The sequence below is a fragment of the Mesitornis unicolor genome, unplaced genomic scaffold (assembly GCF_000695765.1).
Source record: "Mesitornis unicolor isolate BGI_N332 unplaced genomic scaffold, ASM69576v1 scaffold52565, whole genome shotgun sequence".
Lineage (NCBI taxonomy): Eukaryota > Metazoa > Chordata > Aves > Mesitornithiformes > Mesitornithidae > Mesitornis > Mesitornis unicolor.
The window spans coordinates 3,500-24,533 of NW_010188629.1; the positions used below are offsets into that span (position 1 = coordinate 3,500).

Consider the following 21,034-nt stretch of genomic DNA (forward strand, 5'->3'; position numbering starts at 1 on the left):
GGAGGACTCTGAAGGGCTCATGCCAGTCAGTGCTGAGGCAGTGCTGGAGTCACGTAAAGAATGCAAGACTGGCACACAAGTCGTATGGACAGCTTCTGGCACCTGAGCTGGTCCTGTCTGGCTTGTGTTCTAGCTTGGCAGTCTAAAGGAAAGGAGCGACAAAAGTCATTTTACAGTAGGAGAAGAGATGGTCACTGAGCTGAAATACTCATGGCCAGGCTTAGCAATGTCATGTAGGATGCAGGACACTGTACCCAGCACACTCTGCCTGCACCAAAACCATCCTTGCCCAATATTCTTCCAGACCAAGTAGCAGGAGATTGCAAATCACAATTAAGAAAATGACAGCGCAAAAAAGAGTCCATCTGACGGGTGTTTTGCTTAGAAATACCTTTATTTTATAAAGCCACAGTTCGTTCTGTAAAGTTTTACCACACTTATAAAAAAGGGACTGACAATTCTGAGGGAGAAAAGAAAAGCTGAAAACATTTCTTGTAATTCAGGGTTACACAAAGGTTATATTTATAATATATATATTTATTTATAATTTGGAGACAGTAGAGATGAAACTGCAATATGCGGGCAGCTGCGGGGTCAGATTTCAGAGACTTGCTCGTGTCCTACAAACAGCGTTTCTTGACAGAAGGGGTTCACGAGGACCATCCCACTGTCACGGTAGTCGCCGTTGGCAGGGGAGCGTGGCTCGGGGAGGTGGGCCTACGGGAAACACAGAGAAGCAGGGTGAGCAATGGACTGCTATTTTTATCGCTTCTCCCAATCCTCCAAAAGTGCCTGAATTTTGGAGACCCCAGCTCCTGGAGAGCTAAGTTTGGTGAGCTGGTTTTGCCCTTCTTCAGGCAGTAGGGGTTGTGAGTGAAGGGCTCCTCTGACAGTCAGGCTGATTCTTTCTCAATCTGGGGACCCAGAACTGAGGTGCACCAAACTTCAGGTCCCTTAGCAGAATATGGACTTTAAACTTCAGGTCCCTTAGCAGAATATTGACATTCACATTCTTTTTGTTTTATTTTGGTTTGTTTTTTGTTTTTTTCACTTTCATGACACACTGCAACAGTTTCCTGTCTGTCAGTTGCGCTTGACTACTCAAAGATGCATTTTCAGCTTTTTTTTAAGCTCAGAAAACCACATATATGGTTCCAAGCCACCCAAGCATTCCCCAGTTCAGTTATATTCTGACCAGGTTTAAATGACTCAGATGACAGCTTTTTGGGACTGTGGTATATGTGAAGAGGCCTATCATTCAATTCTTGGTGAGTCTTGACCGGGACCTGCCTTAGCTCGAGCAACTTGATTGCCAGCAAAGTGGGGTTAATGAAGCACCTGTGAGTGCTTGTCTAGTCACATCTCAGGGGTTCCTTTCTAAACACTTTTTTAAAAAAATTAATAAGATGAGTTAGCTGATCTGAAAAACACTTTAGCATAAACCCAAAATCTCCACTATTTCTAGGTTTTACATACCTTTGAACTAAGCTGAATTACTCTTCTCTGCCTCTGAGACCAGAGAATACATTTCTATCAGTAGCATCACCTGCCCATATATGAATAATCCCACTGAACCACTCAGATCCCTTAAGTAAAGGCTGATGCGTATTCACCACCACTACACACTCTCCTATATAGATGTTTCAGTTGCTTATATAGTGGTAACTCTCACCCCCTTAACAGGTATTTAGGAAGCTACAGGCAGCTCCTAAGACATAAAAGCACAAAATTTCTTTGCATTATTAACTCTGACTACCCCCCTTATCTGATGCTGTGAGGGACATGCACAACAGGCAGATCAGAAGGACTGACTGTCAGTAACAAGCCAGCCCAAAGAGCTCTCCTAAGCCATTATGTTATGGCTCTCTCCTAAGCCATTATGCTATGGCTAGACATTGGCCATAAGGCACAAAAGGAAGAGAAACTCGGGAACAAATTCACCTAGAGGTGGTTAACTCCTGTGACCACACAGCAATATGGAACATATCGGCAATGGCTGGGAATAGGATGGCAATCTGGTTTTGGTAACATATTTATCCCATCTTATACAGGTGTAGGGGTGAGTCCTTCTCAAAAAGCTGTTTCCCTGAATATGCATAGGGATTTCAAGGCTTTATTAATATGACTTCCTTTCCCCTTCTCCCAGTATGGCTTCAGTTACAGTTTTCAGACACTAGTTCTGCAAGTGAGGTACCTCTGAAGTCTCCAGGGACTGGATCTCTCTCGGTAACTCTACAGCATGCCTGTTGAAGTAGTCCATGGTAATGGCATTATTCCAATAGCTCAGGTTGTTTTCTGGGTTAGATGTCTTTTTCTTCCTCCTCATGCAGCAGACTGTCAGCAGAACTGCTGTCAATAGAAACATGTCAAAAATATGGTTATTTCCTTTCATCAGGACTGTGGATTTGGTTTTTAGGTTACTTAAGGAGAGGACTGGTGACCTTCATTCATATGATTTACTCTTAGTCAGACCTTGCTCTCTCCTAACAAACCCACTCAATTAAGTCAGAATCTGGGCCAAGTAGATGAGGCTTTGGGCTTGGCAGAATAGGCAGTTTTTACTTTTTGCTGTAAGTTTATAATCTCCAAGCTGTGGCTGCCTGGCTAATGAAAAGCTTTGGTGTTGTAACTGATGGTATTTCAATACCTAAGCAGGGATCTATAGACTCTCTAGGACAGAGGGCACTCACCAGGGACTGCGAAGGAAGCCTCTGCACAGATCTTTTCTGTTTCTAGCGTGTTCAGATGCTGCAGCGACGAGCACATTAGTAAATGGGCAGTGAGAGACACCTGTCCTAGGCTTCAATACCGAACTCATAAACACACGTAGTTGCACGTCTTCGATACCAAAAGCTTCTGCCCAGATGCGCCACTGATCCCTGTCTCTGTCACCTGCTAGTCATAACTTGGATATTGGGTACTTTGTGACCATGCTCCAAAACATCAGCAAGGGGAACAGAGGGGCTCCTGAGCAGAATGAGACAGTGGTGGGGTGGCGTGAAGATCCCCTCTAGCACCTGTCTCACATAGCTTACGCTTCTAGGGTAGCATTAACCCAAAGCTGGGGTTTTCCCGCCTGTCTCCATCAGCTCTATCAGGATGTGGGATCTACTGATAAGTGTAATCTGTAATTCCTCACATTTGCCTGGGTACTGGTGGTGTCTGAGCCTGGCTTTTTTTCTTATCTGTGGACCACAGTTAAGCTGCTGCAATCTGAAATATTTGAGCTCAAAGCAGAGCAGTTAGGCAGGATGAAGTGACCAGCAAGTGAAACTCGTTGACAGAGTTGTTGGTCTGGTCTCAAGGCCACAGGCACCCCCCTGACTGCAGAAAGGCCACGATCATGTCCCTCCAGCCAAACGCAAGCTGGCTGAGTGTTATTTTCTGGAACTGCTTTCGGTTTAGTCATCTCTGTTGCAATTCGGATGGGTAACCTTGGCAATTTTATGAAAGCCAGGCAAACCCACTGTAACAAACTTACTGGTCCCACTGATCCTTGCTCAGTCAGAAGCTGAGGTACGTACAAAGGTTTGTTCAGAGGAGCAATGCATAAGCTCTGTGTGCTTATCTTACACCTGTGCAATTAATTGACCAGTTGTGCTAGTAATCTACCTGATTTATACAGACAGGTAGCTGGACACGTACTTACTTTGATTTGTACCTGTGAAATAGAGAATGCCCTGCTGTAAATTCACTCCATTATTTCTAAACCCCTCATGGTAGGAAAGAAGAGAGAAAATATTCATGAAGCAGAAAAATACATTCTTTTCTCAGCTACAGCCAAAATTATTTATTAGAATTCTAGCACAGAGGGAAGAAAAGACTGCAGAGAGGTCAAAGATGCTTTGTATGTTTTGACAAACATCACAGCTACCCATATGCTGTGGGTCTAATTTCTTATCCCATCTACTCACATAAAACGGCAATACAAAAAACCATGGCTAGAGCTCCATTTAAAACAAAAGAATAAGCTACTAAGAAAAAAAAATAATGGGTTTGATATCAGGCAGCTTATGTCTCATTCTAAGGAAAAGGTGAGCTTATGCTTTAAATCTTCCAAAACTAATGGAAAAATCTCCTGCACTGTTCCTGCATGTTTCAGAAAAGCAGGTCATTATCAAACTTACTATCATCTTTGACTTGTATTGTTTCGGTCTTCCTATCACCAATAACTTCATTTGCAGGCAGCCCAACAGCGCGACTCCACCCATAGGCAGGCACCCATGGGGCCACCAGAACTGCTCTCCCTGCCCGGGGAAATGCCTATCCTCCCAAAGGGCTGCATCTTCACTCCCTACTTTGCTGCTACCCTCTTGGTGTCCCAGCCCAGACTGCAGGCTCGTTAAGATTAGAAGGTGAAGCAGGACCTACATTTAGTCCTCCCCTCCACAGACCATGGAACTTTTTGGTACTCCAGCAATAAGTGCTCCCTAAGGAGCACAGTGTTTCCTGAAGGTGCCTGGGGATACAAGAGCCCCTCCTAAAGCCAACTCTATCAATGTGCAAATATTTTGAAAGCCTGAGGTTTTATAGCTTGTAGAATGTTGTGGCTGCTGACAGGGAAGTATCAGATTTGGGTTTTGGAGGCTCTAAAGCCAGTGTCACTCAGTCGGGAGAGATATGGTTGCTATACAGCAATAATGCTCTCTCCCTTCATTATGGTCTTCGCCTCCAACCTTAGTGCACAAACAAGCAAACAGATAGATGACTGTGGAAAACGGGTTCCTGAGCTTCCTCAAATACAACATATTTTAGCTGCTGCAATTCAAAGCAGAGAAGTCCCGATTTAAGAGCGAGAGAGGACAGCAGGATTGGAATGGGAGTATTCCTTCTTCATCTCATATTAACTACACTTTTTGGGGCATATTTTTAGTGAAATTAATGTAGCTAGAAAGAGGACTCACTCCCAGATCAATACTAGAACAGGGTTCCCCTGTAACCCCTATCCTTTGTCCTGCTGCTAGTCTGGAGGGAGAAGAGTCAATGCACACGCTCAGGGGCTAAGAACTGCTGATGAGCTCCGGCTCTGACACTGGCCCCTTCCTGGCCCTAAGGCAAATTACGTCTGCATTATCTGTCCCCCCAACCCATGAAACTGGGCATAATACATCCCACAAATGGGAGAAATGAGATTCTCACAGATTTACGGGTTTCTAGGCTGGTGGGAACATGTCCATCCTCTGCTGTCACCTGCACACTACCTGCACACCAGAAGACTTTCATCTGTTAACCATAAGCTGTATTGAAGGTACAGTGCATCTCACAGGAAAACACCCAGCTTCATTTAAAGCCATGGAGTGACCAGATATCCATCCCATTCCCACAAAGTTTGTTTCAATACTTAATTTCTATTGTGAGGACATGTTTACATTCCCCTTGTTGTGTAAATACCTCCAGCTTTATCCGCCACTTCCTCAATCTCCTTTTGCTTTTTGTATTCAAAACTTCCCCTATGTTATCAGAAATGTCCCCCATATATGTGGGCTTCAGTCTCTTCTTGGACTACGTGATTACACAAGTGGAGTTATGCTGAATTTCTCAGCTCTTAAATCATTCCCATGGCTCTTTTCTAATTTTCCAATCTTTTTTTTTTTTTAAAACATAAACCACCAGGATTATACACCATGTTCAATATTGCCCTCATAAATGCAGTGTAATGAGATCATACCAACTCCCTACAGTTTCCTGATAAGTCTTCTGTCTTTTCTTTCAACTCACTTAAATATTTACCAGCCTTATATAGCTGCATACCTCCTTCCCACACTCTCCAACTCCCACATAAAACACAATGTTAACAGACCTCAATGTTGCAAGCACTTATAAGTCAGGAGTTATTCAGACCGACAGATATTAATTTACTTCTCCCTATGCCTGCAGATCACCATATAAACTAAGTTTCTACAGAACACTAGCCTCAATGACTAAAATAGCGGGTTTTCCGTATTTCTTTCCATTTCCCTCATTGACTGTGGCTGTCTATAGTAGTGCAGCCTTAGCTGTACCACAGGTATCAGGATGGGTTTGGTTACTGATCACAGCTGGCTACATCGGGAGACAGGAGGCTCTCCTCCAGCTCAGTCTGAGCTCACACCTGGGGATCAGACTCAGGGCTTCGGATTCCTCTTGCTTCAGACTGGGAAGCAAAACATTCATAGGTTTTGCTGTGGAGAAAGTGGGTGAGATAATTTTGGAACGCGTGCCAGTGCACGAAATGTGAGCTAAGTGGGGTTAGGTCCAAGGCAATTCTTCAAATATTCTTTGAGTTCTGCTGACGCCCGCATTCGGGGGCTCAGCTTTCCTCTCGTGTTTTCCCGTGTCAGCAGAACTGCCTGAATGAATTGACTTCTGCGCATCTGATTTGTAAGTTTCTGTTCTTCTCCATTTTATTGTGTCATCCTGTAATTAGAGAGATGTAAGTACCGGGAGCTGAAGGACTGGGATGGTGGGGTTTAAAATAAATTCATATTGTGTCTTATTCTGCATTGTAGAGACTGGCACCCACACGTACAATGCACGTGCACAACAATGTTCAAGGCTGCCTGAAGACCACCACAAAAAAACCCCTCAAACTGTGACATGCAGAAAATACTGATATCAGTGTTATATATGACTTTGCTTTTCTGGGAATGCAATGATACAGAATCCTTCAGTTCTGCAGCCTTCAAATGGCGTTAGCAACATCACCTCCCTTATTTATACCATGAAACTGAGGTACCAAAAGGTGAAATGATTTCCCTAGGTTCACACAGTAGATGTGTCTTGCACATTCCTATTCAAAGCATTCTTTTCCTGACTAGCATTTTAAAGGATTTCAGTGGGATTCAGAAACCTATGCATCCATAAAGAAATATGTACTATAAGGACAGAGAGGGTAAATCCCATCTTTTATTTCAGAAGGTGATCTCCTGAGGCCCAGATCTTAATGCTAGTGCTATAGCCACTGAGCCATGCCACGAGCACCAGCGGGACCTGGCAGTCCTCAGTGGGGCTCAGATGTCAGGTCACAGCGATGCTGAACAAGCTCTTCTGCCTCCTGCTCTTAGGTGCAAATCCCCACAGCAGTGATGGGCCAGCGAGGAGCCCTGGCAGGTTCTTTCCTCCATGAGGAGAAACTCAGCATCCCAGACACTTCTTCCAGTGGGGACGAGAAGCCAAGGGCACCAGCGGTCACTCTCTAGCAGGTCACCTCCCCTGCTATGGAAGTTAAAATCCCCACAGGTTTTCATTTAACAGGTGCCTGTCAATAAAAGGTGTGAGAGTGAGCAGTATGAGGGACCCTACTGCACCATGTGTTGGAGAAGGACAGCTGTGTCTTTGCAGCATGGTGGTGTGGTGTGTTTTCCTTTCTGAAGATTTTGGGCAGCAGGAGTTGTGCCCAGAAGCCCCTGAGGAGGAAGGCTTTTCCAGCCTCCTCACCACGCCTTGCGCAGGGGAGGGATTATGGGGAAAGGCACAAGAAGAGTGCCTCCTGGCAGAGGAGAGATGCGCTGGCCACTGCGCAGCTCAGCAAGGGCTCTGGAAACAGCCCAGAGGCCAGCAAGCTGGCTCAGGGCACTCCTCATTAGCAGAAGGAGAGAGCTGAGTTAATGAGATTCCTACAGCTCTGCAGTCATGCCCAGGCTCCAGTTCCTCACCTCTTTCCACTTCTTTCCAGGCTGTGTTGCTAACTTCCCTGCCTTGGGGCCGCCTCTCCTTCTGGTACAGGGCCTTATCCTTTCTCATGGGTGCAGCAGCTCAGGGCTTGCTGTTCCCCTCGGGGGGTCTGGCCAGCAGCCTCGAAGGTGCCAGCCTGAGCACAGAGCAGCCAGCCCACAGCTCCAAGGCAGCAGTAACCTCCCACAGTAGGAGTCCTCAGTGACTTCTTCCATGGCTTGTTACCTCTTGAAGCAGCTCAGATGTTTAAGAGCATAGGGCTGGGTCTCAGTTATCCGAGACACCTCCACCTTTCAGCATCCCAAGGTAGGAGCAAGACACTGTTTTCTCAGTCCATGCCCAGAAGAGCTATCAGTGCCTCTCACCAAAAGCATTTTAACTCCTTGAAGATGAAATTAAATCCAAATGGCTGTTCTCTTCGTCTATCTCTCAGCATCAGCTCCCTCTAGACCAGAAGTGAGGAGCAAACAAGGAGCGTAGGGACTTCTGTCCTCAGCTGCAGGCGCCTGTGCCCGGTAGGTGGCGACAGTCCCCTTCGCACACCGTGCATCCCACACCGTGCATCCCACACCGCACCCTCTACACTGCACCCTGTACACCACACCCCTCACACCCGTGCCTGAAGATACACAGACACCTGAGAGTCAGGAAAGAAAGTGTGGCACAGAGGGGAGCCATGACCAATACATGTGTATCTGGGTAGAAGTGCTTTAGGTTGTTTTAATTGATTTTTCTTCTCCTATAGGAATAACCTATGCCTGTACAACAGCACTTACCACGGCATAGTTTAAACTGCATAACTTTTGGATGAAAACAACTCCCTAGGCATTTCAGCCAGATCAAAAAAGGTCCCATTTAAATGCCTGCCTACCATTCATTTCAACTCTGAAATACATCTGAGGATTCTCAGGTTTTAAAAGTAGAGTCCCACTGAAGACCATCCTCAGAAATCTGGTCCCAAAAGTGGGATTTAAGTATCTGAATAATTTGAACACTCAGTTGTATTAGAGCTGGTATAGATAATTTTCAAAATAACATCTGCTTTTTTAAAAAAATGTAGCTTACAAATACAAGAAGCAGAATAGACACAGTCATATGAACACATACTGTTATGGCACATATGATAAGAAGGAAAGTTTAAACACCACTATTGAATGGACAGTGGGTTAGAAGTCCCGCCAGACTCTTCATATTATTATTATTAATAATAATAACTATCATTAATGATTAGCTCATATATGGCACACTGCAGGCAGAAACATACACCAGTTTGCACTGGTTTACACTTGTTTTGTATTTGGATGTTTTCTATCCATATCAGCTTTCCTTCCTAATACTTGCCCAAAACACAATGCTTGGAAGAATTTATTTGATCCTCTATTTCTACTGATTGTTAGACATGGCACTGTTCATCAAATCATCAAATATTGCTTCTTCTCATCATGTGCTTTCTATATCCCAGTTTCTCCATCTTTCGCACAAGTATATATGCTATATGCACACTTCTGCTTTGCTTTCTCTTTATTCTGATTGCCCATCTTTCAGGTTCAAGCTTTGTTCTCACTCATGGTTTTAACCACATTAGCAACAACAGAACCGATGGTCCCAGAGGCACAATTCTAACTGATCTGCTGAGCCAATCCGATAATTTGCAGCTGCCAAAAGGATCAGTGCTGCTGCCTCTCCAGGTGCATTTTCCTGCAGCCTCATCCGCTCCGGGTCTCGAGTTCATCTGACCCCGCGGGGAGATAATTTGGCTCACTGGGTGGACAGAAAGCACCAAAGAGCAAAGTGAGTATTTTTTAACCACCACAGCAATCTGAAAGTGGCTCAGGGAGGTGTCAGGTCAGGCCTAGGCAGAAGGAGAGGGGCAGGATCAGATGGCTGCACCTCAGAGAGGCAGGAGAGTGCTGTCCTTTTTGGCAGGACTAAGCTGTGTGTGAGACTGGCTGGGTCAGCTCATCTACCTTTGTCCTCAGTACAGGTTGAAGCTATAAACAACAGAATTAATACTCAACATTGTTGGCTGCTACACCTTTATGATTCCTCAGGCTGCAAAGGCTGGGAAATGTTAGTTTTTGTTTCACTGCAGACAGCATAATCACACCCCACAGCAGTGAAATGCATAGAATATGCTGTCCCACCTTGATGATATAACCCTGCTAAGCAGGGGACACCCCAGCATCCACTTGAAAGCTTTCTCATAATTTCTTGTGTGTTGTTTTTTCATGTCATTTCCCACTCTGGGAATCCAGCCTGCCCTGGTCCTGCAGGTGGCTGACTCCTGGTGTCTGAAGGCCAGGATTTCAAACTCTTCCTGCTCCCTTGGCAGCTGTGAAGTTGGAATTAAAATGGAGGAAACCAACACTTTGGTTATCAGACTTCAAAATCTGATAGTTCATGAACTGCCTGCAACAAAATATTTTATTGCACTGGAAAACTGGTGTTTCCTAAGGTATTAGTCCCTACACCTGTCACGAATTTTGTAGGTTAGCTGTAGGCTTTTAAAATCCAATTCCAAGGCAGCATGTAGCAGTTCCTAAATTAAAGACTTGTACAATTTTCAGTCACCAGACTTGAAGTGAAGCTGCTTCACCTTCTAGAGTTGTTTAGCCCTGTGTTGCACCCTTAAATAGAGGGTCCAAAAAGACTTAAGTGATTTCTAATAGCAATAGAGCAAGCATGCTTTGACTGTCAACATTTTAGTCCTGCATTTTGAAGCTAAGCACTTTGGTCAGTGAATGTGAGCTCTGTCTAGTGATTGCTTTTCAACAACCTCAAGCCGCCCTGCCTCTGTTAGCTTTCCATCTGATCTTTGACTCATGGGCCGAAATCTGAATTTGAAGGAAAGAGAAAGCAAAATAAAGCAGCAGCTAACTTACAACATGAGGATATGGGTACGCTGATAGCCAGAATGATCCAGGCAATATCCATCTTGCTGAGACAGATGGTGGCTCTGTGCTGAGGTTTGTCCCCCTCGGTGACATGGGAGATGTTTCCTTGCACCCCAGGTTTCCAGGTCCCGGCAGGAACCAGTCTGTTTAGGAAGTTCCCGGTGGCGGTGGAGCCAGCCGTGGAAATGGAGCTGGACAACCTGGTGGCAGGTGCTGCGGAGAGAGCGCTGCCCAGCAAGGTCGCGTTAGTCACTGTGCCGTGCTGGGTTGGAGCAGGTCCCTTGGGGTCTCCCGCTGCTGGGGAGGAGATGCTGACATCAAAACTGGTCTGAACTGAGTGACCCGCTGCTGCTGTTGCAGATCCTGGGCCAGCAAACAGAGGGACATTTGTACTGAGATTCAAGGTTACCCAAGAGTTGTTTTCACTCAGCATGTCCCATACGCCATACCGGGTGGGTTTAAAAGGCACCGACACTGCTTCAGGATCAGTTGATGGTCCAGCAGTTGTGGTGGCAAAATCTGCCTCCTGCACCACTAGCTCGGCCCCGTCCCCTCGCTCTGCTTCCTTAAGGCTTCCCGAGGTGTTGCGGTGGGGAGAAGGGTCTGAGTGTGTAGTTCTTGCCAGCCCCGTGCCATTTGGATCGCTGGATGCTGCGGTCTGGGACTGAAACGGGTGCTCTGTGAAAGGGCTCCTCAGGGTAGGGAAGGGAGAGTGCAGGGTCGTCTTTAGGTAAGGCTCTGAGGACTCCGTGAAGTTGCCTTTGAAAACCTGGAATATTTTCCCCTTGGGGCGAGTCTGTCCCGAGTACAAAGCACTCTGGTTGTATAAATGATACGTTTCCTTTTCACTGACACGAGGGCTGCTCACTTGCTTTTGCCCAGTGGAAGGGGCTGTCTCCGCCAGGCTGACAGGATGGGGAATGGGATGAGTGGACGTGGGAAGGGGCTCTGCGGCGTGGCCATCTTTGTGGAGAGGTGTTGTTCCCATGGCTGTGACAGTGGTACTGTCCATCAGGAAGCCCTGAGAGGAGGAGACAGTGGGAGACAGTACCTGAACAGAAAACACCAGCTCTTCTGTCAGTGCCAAGATCAGTAGAACACCTGGAGGAAAAAACACAGAGAGAGAGTGAGACACCAGGAAGGGACCAGCGGACAGGGAATGGCATGGCTTGCACATCTGGCAGGAGGGAATAGCCTTCATGTTCTGCAGCAGGACAGAAGAGTTAGCATCCGACTCTGTCAGCTTCTCTGGGAAAGTAGGAAAAGAAAGGAAAATCTGCAGGAGCTGCAGTGGCCCCATGGCTGTGGGAGTGATGAGGTGGGAATGGGAAGGTTGCAGGGAATCTCTGTGGCAAAGGGAGAGAGAAGTTTGTGGTATGGACTCAGGAGAGAGCTTTAAAGTGCCATAGGCAGGTGATTTCCCTGTAGAAGCTACAGAGCATCCTACTCTTTAGAGGTAGAAACAAAAGATCTTTTCATTTTTGTTCTGGCCAGGAGACCTCCAGATGAATGTCTGTATCATTATGGGGAAGCTCAGCCCACTCATTCTTTTGGCTGCAAAATCCTAAATTTGGCTTCCTCCAGTCTTGGATGCCATTAAGCAATCTGTTTTTTGAGAGAGCAGCTGCTCAGCCCTTGCTGAAAATTAGGTCAAGAAGGGATGTCTGACAAGCGGGCTTCCTAGGTTATATATGCTGTCCTTTACTTAGCAACTTTGGAAAATCAAGTTAGCTATTTAGAGTATGAGATGTGGAAAATCTCCAAATGTTAAAAATGAACAAGAAAACATAGCTATCACAGCCATTTGAAAAAGCCATGTGATTATTAGGGGTCTGGCTCAGTCTAACAGAGCTGCCCTCTGCACCCACACACAAATGTTTGGTTGTAACCTGTTCTGTGCTCACACGTGTGTGGGATTGGGCTGTGTGAAGTTTGTCTCCCACCACCCTCTGTAGTGCACATCGTTTCATGAGGTGCCAGGTTCACACTGCTGGGAACATCAATTCTCCCATTTATTCCTAGTCCAGAAAATGGACATGGGCAGCTGCAGTAGCATAAGCCTCCCCGGGATGCAGGGCTAATACGCCATGAGTTAGCATGACCTGCAGGGACCACATCAATCACATGTCACCATTTCCATATGTTGAAGCTATCGAGTGTAATGTGGATCTCTGCCCACTAGGAAGCACACAGGATAAATCCATTTTGCACAGCCCACTGAGCATCATCAGATGGCACCATTAGCACTGTGCTAGTGTGAATTTCAACCAGCGGTGACAAGGTGAAAAATGGTGTCACAGTCTTAACAAATCAGGGAGACGAGTTCGCCAAAGCTGCAGGACTCCAAAGTGGGTAATGGTCACCTTCCTGCCCCCTTCTCTACCCTTCCCAGCCTGGCCAGCTTTCCCTGTGAGCGTTGTTATTGCCATTTAGTTCTACCCTACTTGGAAATATCCCTTATGGGCACCAGCAGAAAAGGATGACAGGGACTTGGGAAAATGACAGAAGATCTCTGATTAAGCATCCACTGCGCCCTGGTCCCACGTTGGGCAGGTGCAAATGCCATGAAATGTGTTTATTCTGAATCCCATGCATCATTCACACCCATTCATAAGCAGTGCAATACACAAAGCAAAAACTCACTAAAGGAGCAGGACGTATGTCTCTTACTGAGCTAAATGCTCTACTTTGATAACTAAACATCACCTCTGAACCAGGACAGTGCAGAGCTCTACAACCAACAAAATTCACCTCATCTCTCCCCCAGCAGCTTCTTGCTACTTTGCATAGTGCCCAAAAGACAAAAACACTGACTGGATAACATAGTGAGAGCCAATTACAAGCAATGCACTTTCCACTGCCTGATGCTAAACTTAGCTCGTATTTTTTTATTATTTCTGAAATAAGTATCTCAGCCAAATAAACCAGCATTTGGGATACTGCTTTCCAATCATTTGCAGCCAATATGCTCTTAGCAGAACACCTAGGCAAAGAAAAACCTTATTCTGTACACTGAGATGCAACCAGGAGAGCAGATCGTGCTATACTCATGGAGCATCACTCTTGGAAATAAAAGGCGGGAGTTATCTTCACATTTTTGGCAGCACTTATTCCGAGGTCAAGGTCAAAGCGGATATTCTAATGTCCATATGGCTAACATTTCATGCCAAGACAAGTTGCTGCCACAGAACAAATTCAAAGAGGAAAGGATGACGATTTATTTTGGAGTCAGTGTGTGAAGATAATGTTTCAGGAAACTTTAGGCCTGCTGTTCTGAGCACACAAGGTAAAGTGCATTGGCAGATCTGATGAGATACTACATTATAATGATTGTAATGCCTGCTAAATTTTTTTGGAAGTTCTTTGTGTAACTACTTTCTCTCACACCTCACTTGCAGAAAAACATCTCTGTTGGGTTAATGGTTTTCTTCAGGATATTCCTTAAGGAATAAGGAAGTTGTCAGCTTTTCTGCATGTTGTGCCCTGGGGTTAGAAACCCTGATCTTTGGCTAAAAAACAACCTAATACCCATCTCCACTTCTTGAAATACTGATAAATCAGAAGCTTGCCGCTAAAAAGATTTCTAATCTCTCTGTGGCAGGTTGTTGTGGTAGCAAGTCACCACACAGCAGGCACAGCAAGCCAGATGCATTTAGCAAGTACCTTTAGGTGGTTTGTAAAGTATGAATAACTATTCAAAGGAAATACTACATCAGAAGTAATTTATCTGACAATAAACAATAACCCCCATGACATTTGGCTGTCTCGGGCTATGGCAGTCAGGTTTTGCTCATCTGCTAGACTCCCTCTAACAGCCTCTGCAGAGCCACTGTGGCCCCATAAGCTACAGCTTCTTAGGACTTTTTTTTTACTGGTTGAATCACAGAATCACAGAATGTTAGGAGTTGGAAGGGACCTCAAAAGATCATCCAGTCCAACCCCCCTGCCAGAGCAGGATCACCTAGACCAGGTCACACAGGAACACGCCCAGGCGGGTTTTGAATGTCTCCAGAGAAGGAGACTCCACAACCTCCCTGGGCAGTCTGTTCCAGTGCTCCTTAACCCTTACAGTAAAAAAGTTTTTCCTCATGTTCACATGGAACTTCCTATGCTCCAGCTTGCTCCCATTTCCCCTTGTCCTGTCATTGGACATGAGAGAGAAGAGCCTGGCTCCTTCCTCCTGACACTCGCCCTTTACAAATTTATAAACATTAATGAGGTCACCCCTCAGTCTCCTCTTCTCCAAGCTAAAGAGACCCAGCTCCCTCAGCCACTCCTCATAAGGGAGATGCTCCACTCAATTATCTTTGTGGCCCTGCGCTGGACTCTTTCAAGCAATTCCCTGTCCTTCTTGAACTGAGGGGCCCAGAACTGAACACAACTGCTTCAGTGACAACCAGAGCTAATCTACACCCCTAACTACTGAAAAAATATTCAGCTTAGTAGATCATTGTATAAACAGCCAGTGCTGTATCTTTAGGTAGAACTAGCTGATAATAAAGACTTCACAGTGGGTTTTGCTGGCCCTTTTAGGCAGAATTAATTGGCTTTATAATTGACCAACAGCCAACTGGAAAGCAAAAGTGAAGCTGGAATTGGGATTTTCAGGTGCTTGGCATCATCATCCAAGCATGCTCTGGCTGGATTTCCAGTGATCTGGTTGCCCAGAGCTCCCGCTTACTTTTCTATCACTTTGAGGATATGCAATGTCTTACAAAGTGGGCCTCTAACTGAGGTCCCTGATGTCAGAGTGCCCTGTTTAGCAGCTTTGGCTTAAGCCTTGAAAAATGATATTCTGAATTTCACTACTAAGGCGCAGGAGGCATTTGTCACAGAAACAGACTTGAGCAACCACAAATTTCTTCCCTTTCCAGCTTCTCTCTCTACTTCACAAATGCACCCGCGCTGAGAAAACCCACGCATGGTAGGTATGACACCAATTGTCCCCCAGTGCCTCGGCTTATCCTCAGTCAGATTGCACTGGAAGGAAACCTGGTTGCTATCAAGTTGTCATGGCCAAAGTTGTGATATCCTAGGAGAGATGGTACATAACGGATGTTCTCGGTCAGTTCAAAGCACAGTCCTGCAGCTCTTTTTGCCCAAATCCTTCAGTTTTGGCTGCCTTAGACTTCTTAGGACTGACCTTACTTAGAGCATGAACTCTTTGAGGCAAGGACTGGCAGCCCTTACTATCTGCTGGCATAATGGTAATACAGACTGATGTGAGCACATTATAGCAAATAATAACAATTGATTATATTTTCAAAGGTCAGTTCACACCATTAAGTTTCTCCATAAAGGGCCATTTCAAAGGTATAGGAACTCATGCTCAGAAAGGGTCAAACTGGTTTGGCTTTTAACTGCTGTGTGTCAAATTTCCACTTCTGGAGTCTAATTTTGTGACTTTTTAATTTTATTAAAACCATTCAATCCTAATGAGAAGTCTGATTGACCTGACGTCTTTGTGGTGTGAACTGTGTCATCCTGTGGTGTTGCATAGTGCACCAAGAAGTGAATATTAAGTACAAAATGAATTAACTCAAGGATGAAGCATAGCAGAGTGACAGCAGAGTGTACACAGAGGGTACCGATGTGCGTTTAGCCATAAAAACTCCTTCCTGACAACATGGAGCAATGGTTCAAATCTCAACAGGATCTCCCTGCAGTGCTTCTTCCCATCATACACTCACATGAACAGTCCAGAAATGATGCATACAGTTGTGTGCATGAAGAAAATTAAGGAGTTCCTTTACAGCAACGTTTTAAAAGACTGTGGTTGATCTCCTCAGTGAGTTTCAGAAAAGCTGGGTCTTAGGAATATTTTGCTTTCTCAGACTATGTAATCTGCAGGGTCCTATCATTTGGGAACTTTCTTTTATTTGCATGCAGGAGGCAGAACTGCCTCCCTCCAAACCAGAAAAACAAAGTGATTTGGGCCCCAGCAGCTGACATCCTTTGACTGTTTTATCTCAGGAACTCAGGAGCTCCTGCTAGCAGCCAATGTCTTGGCACAGGATAACATTAAAAGGCATCATTTAGGAGTTAATACCCCCTGGTGCTCCACGGGACACTTCATGGGCACTTCGAGAACAGCCTTTCTGCATGACATGGCACAGCAGGCATGCGGCTGTCGAGTCAGCTCACGCGTTTGGCCTCCCCGGGGCACCCCCTTGGAACAACACAAACTTACGTAACTTCTGCTCCAAAGCCCGTGGAAAGGTTCCCAATGACTTTATCGGGCTTTGGACCATGTCCTAATTGCCAGAGATACAGTGGAAACTTTTGAGCTGCTCATTCACATTTGCTACAGCAAATGAATACGCACAATAAGCTCAGTCTGGCGTTTGACCCCTTCTGGCCTCTGCTACCTCGGACCTTGCAGCAAGACAAACAGAGCCACCCTGAGCAGTATTTGGTAAACTTTTTTGCTCTAGAAAGTCAGGAAGATATTTTTGTGCAGAGACCTACTGCTGAACTCATAATTTCAGACTGCCGTGGACAAGAGAAGCATCCTACAAAGGATCCATTATTTTTGGGACCCAAAGGACCCAAGGACATTATAGACCCAGGGATTGGGTGCACATGGGCAGTGTAGAGGATGCTGAAGCCTTTCCATGCTTCTAACAGTCTTGACTTACTAACAGTGAGAGAAGGTTGTGCAAAACCTGTTCAAAGCAACAGCGGTGTTATTGTAACGAAAGCTTTCTTCACGATGCTATTAACTTCTCATGTTAGCTCTCTCAGCAAACCTAAAATGCTACAGGGAGAAATACGAACCTTTAACAGACGGAAAGTGTGCAGAAAGTATATATAATTACTTTTGTTATGGTCATTTCTTTGTAATCTGTCAAAGCAATATGATTTTCACTCACAATAAAGCAGTCTTTGTACAAACAAACAGTTACGCAAATTTCATCTCCGTGATTGGTGGCAGAACTGAGGGAAGCAAAAGTAGGTTACTCTGCATAGAAAATTTCTCTTCCCTGCCTGTCTGTCAGTGGCTGTCATGTCAGAACTTCCAGACATTAACTTAAAAGTTATTGTCTGTTTTCCCTTGTAAGTATTAGACAGGGTGATCAACCCCAACTTCAGTACACAAGGTATTTGGTAAAATGCAGGGAATGAGACATGCAGAGTAACAGCTCTATTTGCAGCCACATCAAACAGCATCAGCAGAAGCTCTGGAAATCACATGTACAAACACAAATTAAGCAGTACTAGCTGACACTCCCTGTGCAACAACAGTAACGGTAGCTACAGTTTTCATGTGGCAAGATGTCCTGGTTCTGTAATGAGATAAAAACATTGCAGAACACTATTACTGCCTCTAAGACACACTTCTATGACAGACTTTGAGAGAGTGAGCCTGTAAATCAAAATTAATTTCTGGTCCTCCGGAGAGTTAAACAATGGGTGATACAAATAGGACAGTGCCAGGTAGTCACAGAGCAGGCAGCTCCCAGTTCACTCTCACACTGCACTGGAGACTCCTAGATACTACGGGAATAGGTGCTTTAGAAATGCTTCAGATCCTCTATTCAGCTGAATATATACAGACATCCGAGCTGTTGAACCTTGTGAAAAGGCTTACTGACGATCTAGGACAAGAGTAATTACTGAGAGGAGGGTAATAAAAAGCAAGAGCCTGACTCTAGCTGCTTGTTCAAGGTAATCACTTACCTGAAAATATCATTTGGACTTGTCAGCAGACATCCTCACCTGCTCACATCACACAGATTTGGAAGCTTCATCCCTCAGTAGAAAAAGGAAAAATACATCTTCTCCCTAATGAGGCAGCTGCATGCCGGAGTTGCTGTTATTGTTGGAACTGGTTTGGAGGAATGAGGACAGAGACAGCCCAGGCAGGCGTGTCTTGCAGGGCTGTGCAGCGAGAGGGCTCACTCCTTTATGGAGCACCTTCGCAACTGCAAGGCAAGATTACTTACAGAGCCAGTCCCCCTGCCTGTCAGCAGATCGAAGGGCTGCTTGGTATTCCAGCTTGGTTGCCCATCAAGTCCAGATACAGTTTGTCTGACACGGGTCTATTCAGATGCCAGAGGATTGCTGGCAGTTCTCGTTTTCTGGGAACAAAACAGCAACAAGCACCCCAGCTGCATGTCCTTGTGAGGCTGTTCAGTCCCTGTTTCAAGGCAGAGTGCCCTCCCTCCGGCACAGTGCTCAGTTTTTTGTGTGTGGATGGATTTTACAGATCTACCTCCTGCTTCTGTACCTCCACCAGACTTTCCACTTCATTCAATTATCTCTAATGATATTAATATTCCTGATGGAGGAAAATAGGGAGAATGAAATAATGATCTTCCTCTTCTTCCCTGGCATTGAAATGCATCTTCTGTATTTTATTTCTTCACTCCTTACTGGTGAATGGGCATTTTCTACGTCATAACCATAAAGAAATCTACAGATCCTGTGATTCCTGAAGCCATAATCCTACCTCCCTTCTTCCATTTCTTCTTTTTTTTGCTGTTTCTCTCTTTCTCTCTGGCACAGCTGGGTGTCTCAAAGAGCACACTGCTCGAAGATCACAAATATGTGCCCTGTGCAGCCAGCTACCGATCCCTCAAAGGGCATGGGGAAATGGTAAGAGAGCAACAAGTTGGGGGCTTCTTGAGAGCAGTGTGGGGATCCCCAGGGGTCAGAGGGCAATCCCCACTACTCAGTCTTTGATTCACAGTCCCTGTGTATCCAGGGGTGCTGTGACAGCCCGAGCGGTTTGTTATTATATGGGCTCTTCACAAAAACTAATTCCTAGTATTTTGCTAGAGAGAAAAAACAGTTCCTTCTCTCTTTTTCATACCAGGTGAGAAGATCCTCCTTTTTTTCAAGCCTTCAAACATGTTGCAGCCAGACTTCTTTTTTGACGCTGTGACCAAATGATGCTGTCCCAAAAGGTTTGAGGTTTGGCAGCACTAGCAGCTACAGGGTCTCCGACAGTGACTCCAGTGCTAATTTTTGGGGCCTGAAGTCCCTACCACGAAGGCTAGGCAGGCACATATATTATATCACAAGCATATTTTACCCACAGTTACACAAACTTTGTTTTCACAGCCATGATCATTTCACAGAGGACATGGAAAGACAAGAGTACAAATAATAATCTTAAACCTGCTTCGCATTTTTGTGCTCTCGTGCTGATGCTCCTTTTCTCTCTGCCATTTGCACTTCACTTTTCACCCTTACTGTTTCCAGGCTGAAGGTTTTTCTAAATAAAGACAGTGCATTATAAAAAAAAGACTGGTCCTTACAAATATCAGCTTGTTTAGCAGTTTCTAGAACTCAGGGCTGATTAAGAGCTTGCTGCTGAAACAATGATATAGCACGAAGCTGCAGCTGGTATAACAAGAGAACCGTGCCACATATTTTAACTTTTGCTGGAGGATTTGCCACATCTGTAAGTAGTAACTCACCACAGATTTCTTCCCTGTGTGCTGTCATGGATGGAAACACATGGCTCAAAACTGCAGAGACCATCGTTTGGAATTTCAGATGAAAACTCTTCATAAGGACAGAGGCTCTGTGCATTCTCTTGTGCAAAAACACGTGGAACAAACCAAAAATAATTTTAAAAGCACACCAGTGTTCCTTGGTCTGACAGCTCCCCCCTCACACAAAGCTTGTCCAGCCCCAGCTTTGCAAATGCACATCCCTTCCTTTCCAGCCTTTACTTGGCAGCAGTTTTTGTTGGCAGGATGCTGTTGCCAAGGGAGACAGAAAGGATGTGCAGCTGGCTTTTCTTTCACCTGCACTTAGTGCTGCTGATCCTATTTATGTTTCTGCAGAACCTTTGGCTTCTAAGAGACCTACCATCAATGTCACTGGACCTTTTGAAGAGTTTTGACAATGACACAAATAGCTGTGGCCTCTGATGGAAAGCTTAAAATAGGATCTTGCCAAAGAGAGGATGTAGCTGGTGTCACAGTTGCTAACTCAAGCAAGGGTATCCATTTCACAAGCAGCAATAAGAAGGGAGAAAGGAGGCTTCAAAGCCATCTTAAAAAGGTTTATGACAATCCCCCAAACCAGTAACTTCAGATATGTAAAAGTTACATGCCTAGTCTAAGGTAGCCATGACACTGGCAGGCGATTCACCCCATCCATGGACTAACAAGTACCCCAGAGAGCTTCTTCTCTTTCCATTAACAAAAGAGGTCACATAGGGGATGATGAGATTTAATGAGATGTTCAGCTTTCAGGTGACAAAAATTAGGTGAGATGAATCCCACCTCATATCCCTCTTGCATTATCATAGAGCAAACCAAGGATTTGTTTAGTATAATAAAAAGATAAATAAAACTGATGTTCGAAAAAGTGAAATGTAGTCTCTGTATTGCGATACTTTCCAGGAGAGGAAACCCCACTTCTTTGGACATTCAAACCACTCAAAGTTTCTACTGAACACCAGAAATCAAGCCTTGGAGAGCAACACTTCATTGGCATGAAGAATCGACTAGAGTAGGGCCTGGCAGCCT

At 45.1% G+C, this 21,034-nt stretch overlaps 1 protein-coding gene across 1 annotated transcript; it reads right to left on the reverse strand.

The window, feature by feature from the left end:
* Window positions 1-375: 375 nt before the first annotated feature.
* Window positions 376-18,389, reverse strand: TMEM108 (transmembrane protein 108). Its single transcript, XM_010185783.1, has 4 exons — window positions 18,228-18,389; window positions 10,536-11,648; window positions 2,195-2,349; window positions 376-717 (listed from the first exon to the last, which is right to left on the reverse strand). The coding sequence occupies exons 1-4, from the start codon at window positions 18,238-18,240 to the stop codon at window positions 595-597; spliced, it is 1,404 nt and encodes a 467-aa protein (XP_010184085.1). The 5' UTR covers window positions 18,241-18,389; the 3' UTR covers window positions 376-594.
* Window positions 18,390-21,034: the final 2,645 nt, after the last annotated feature.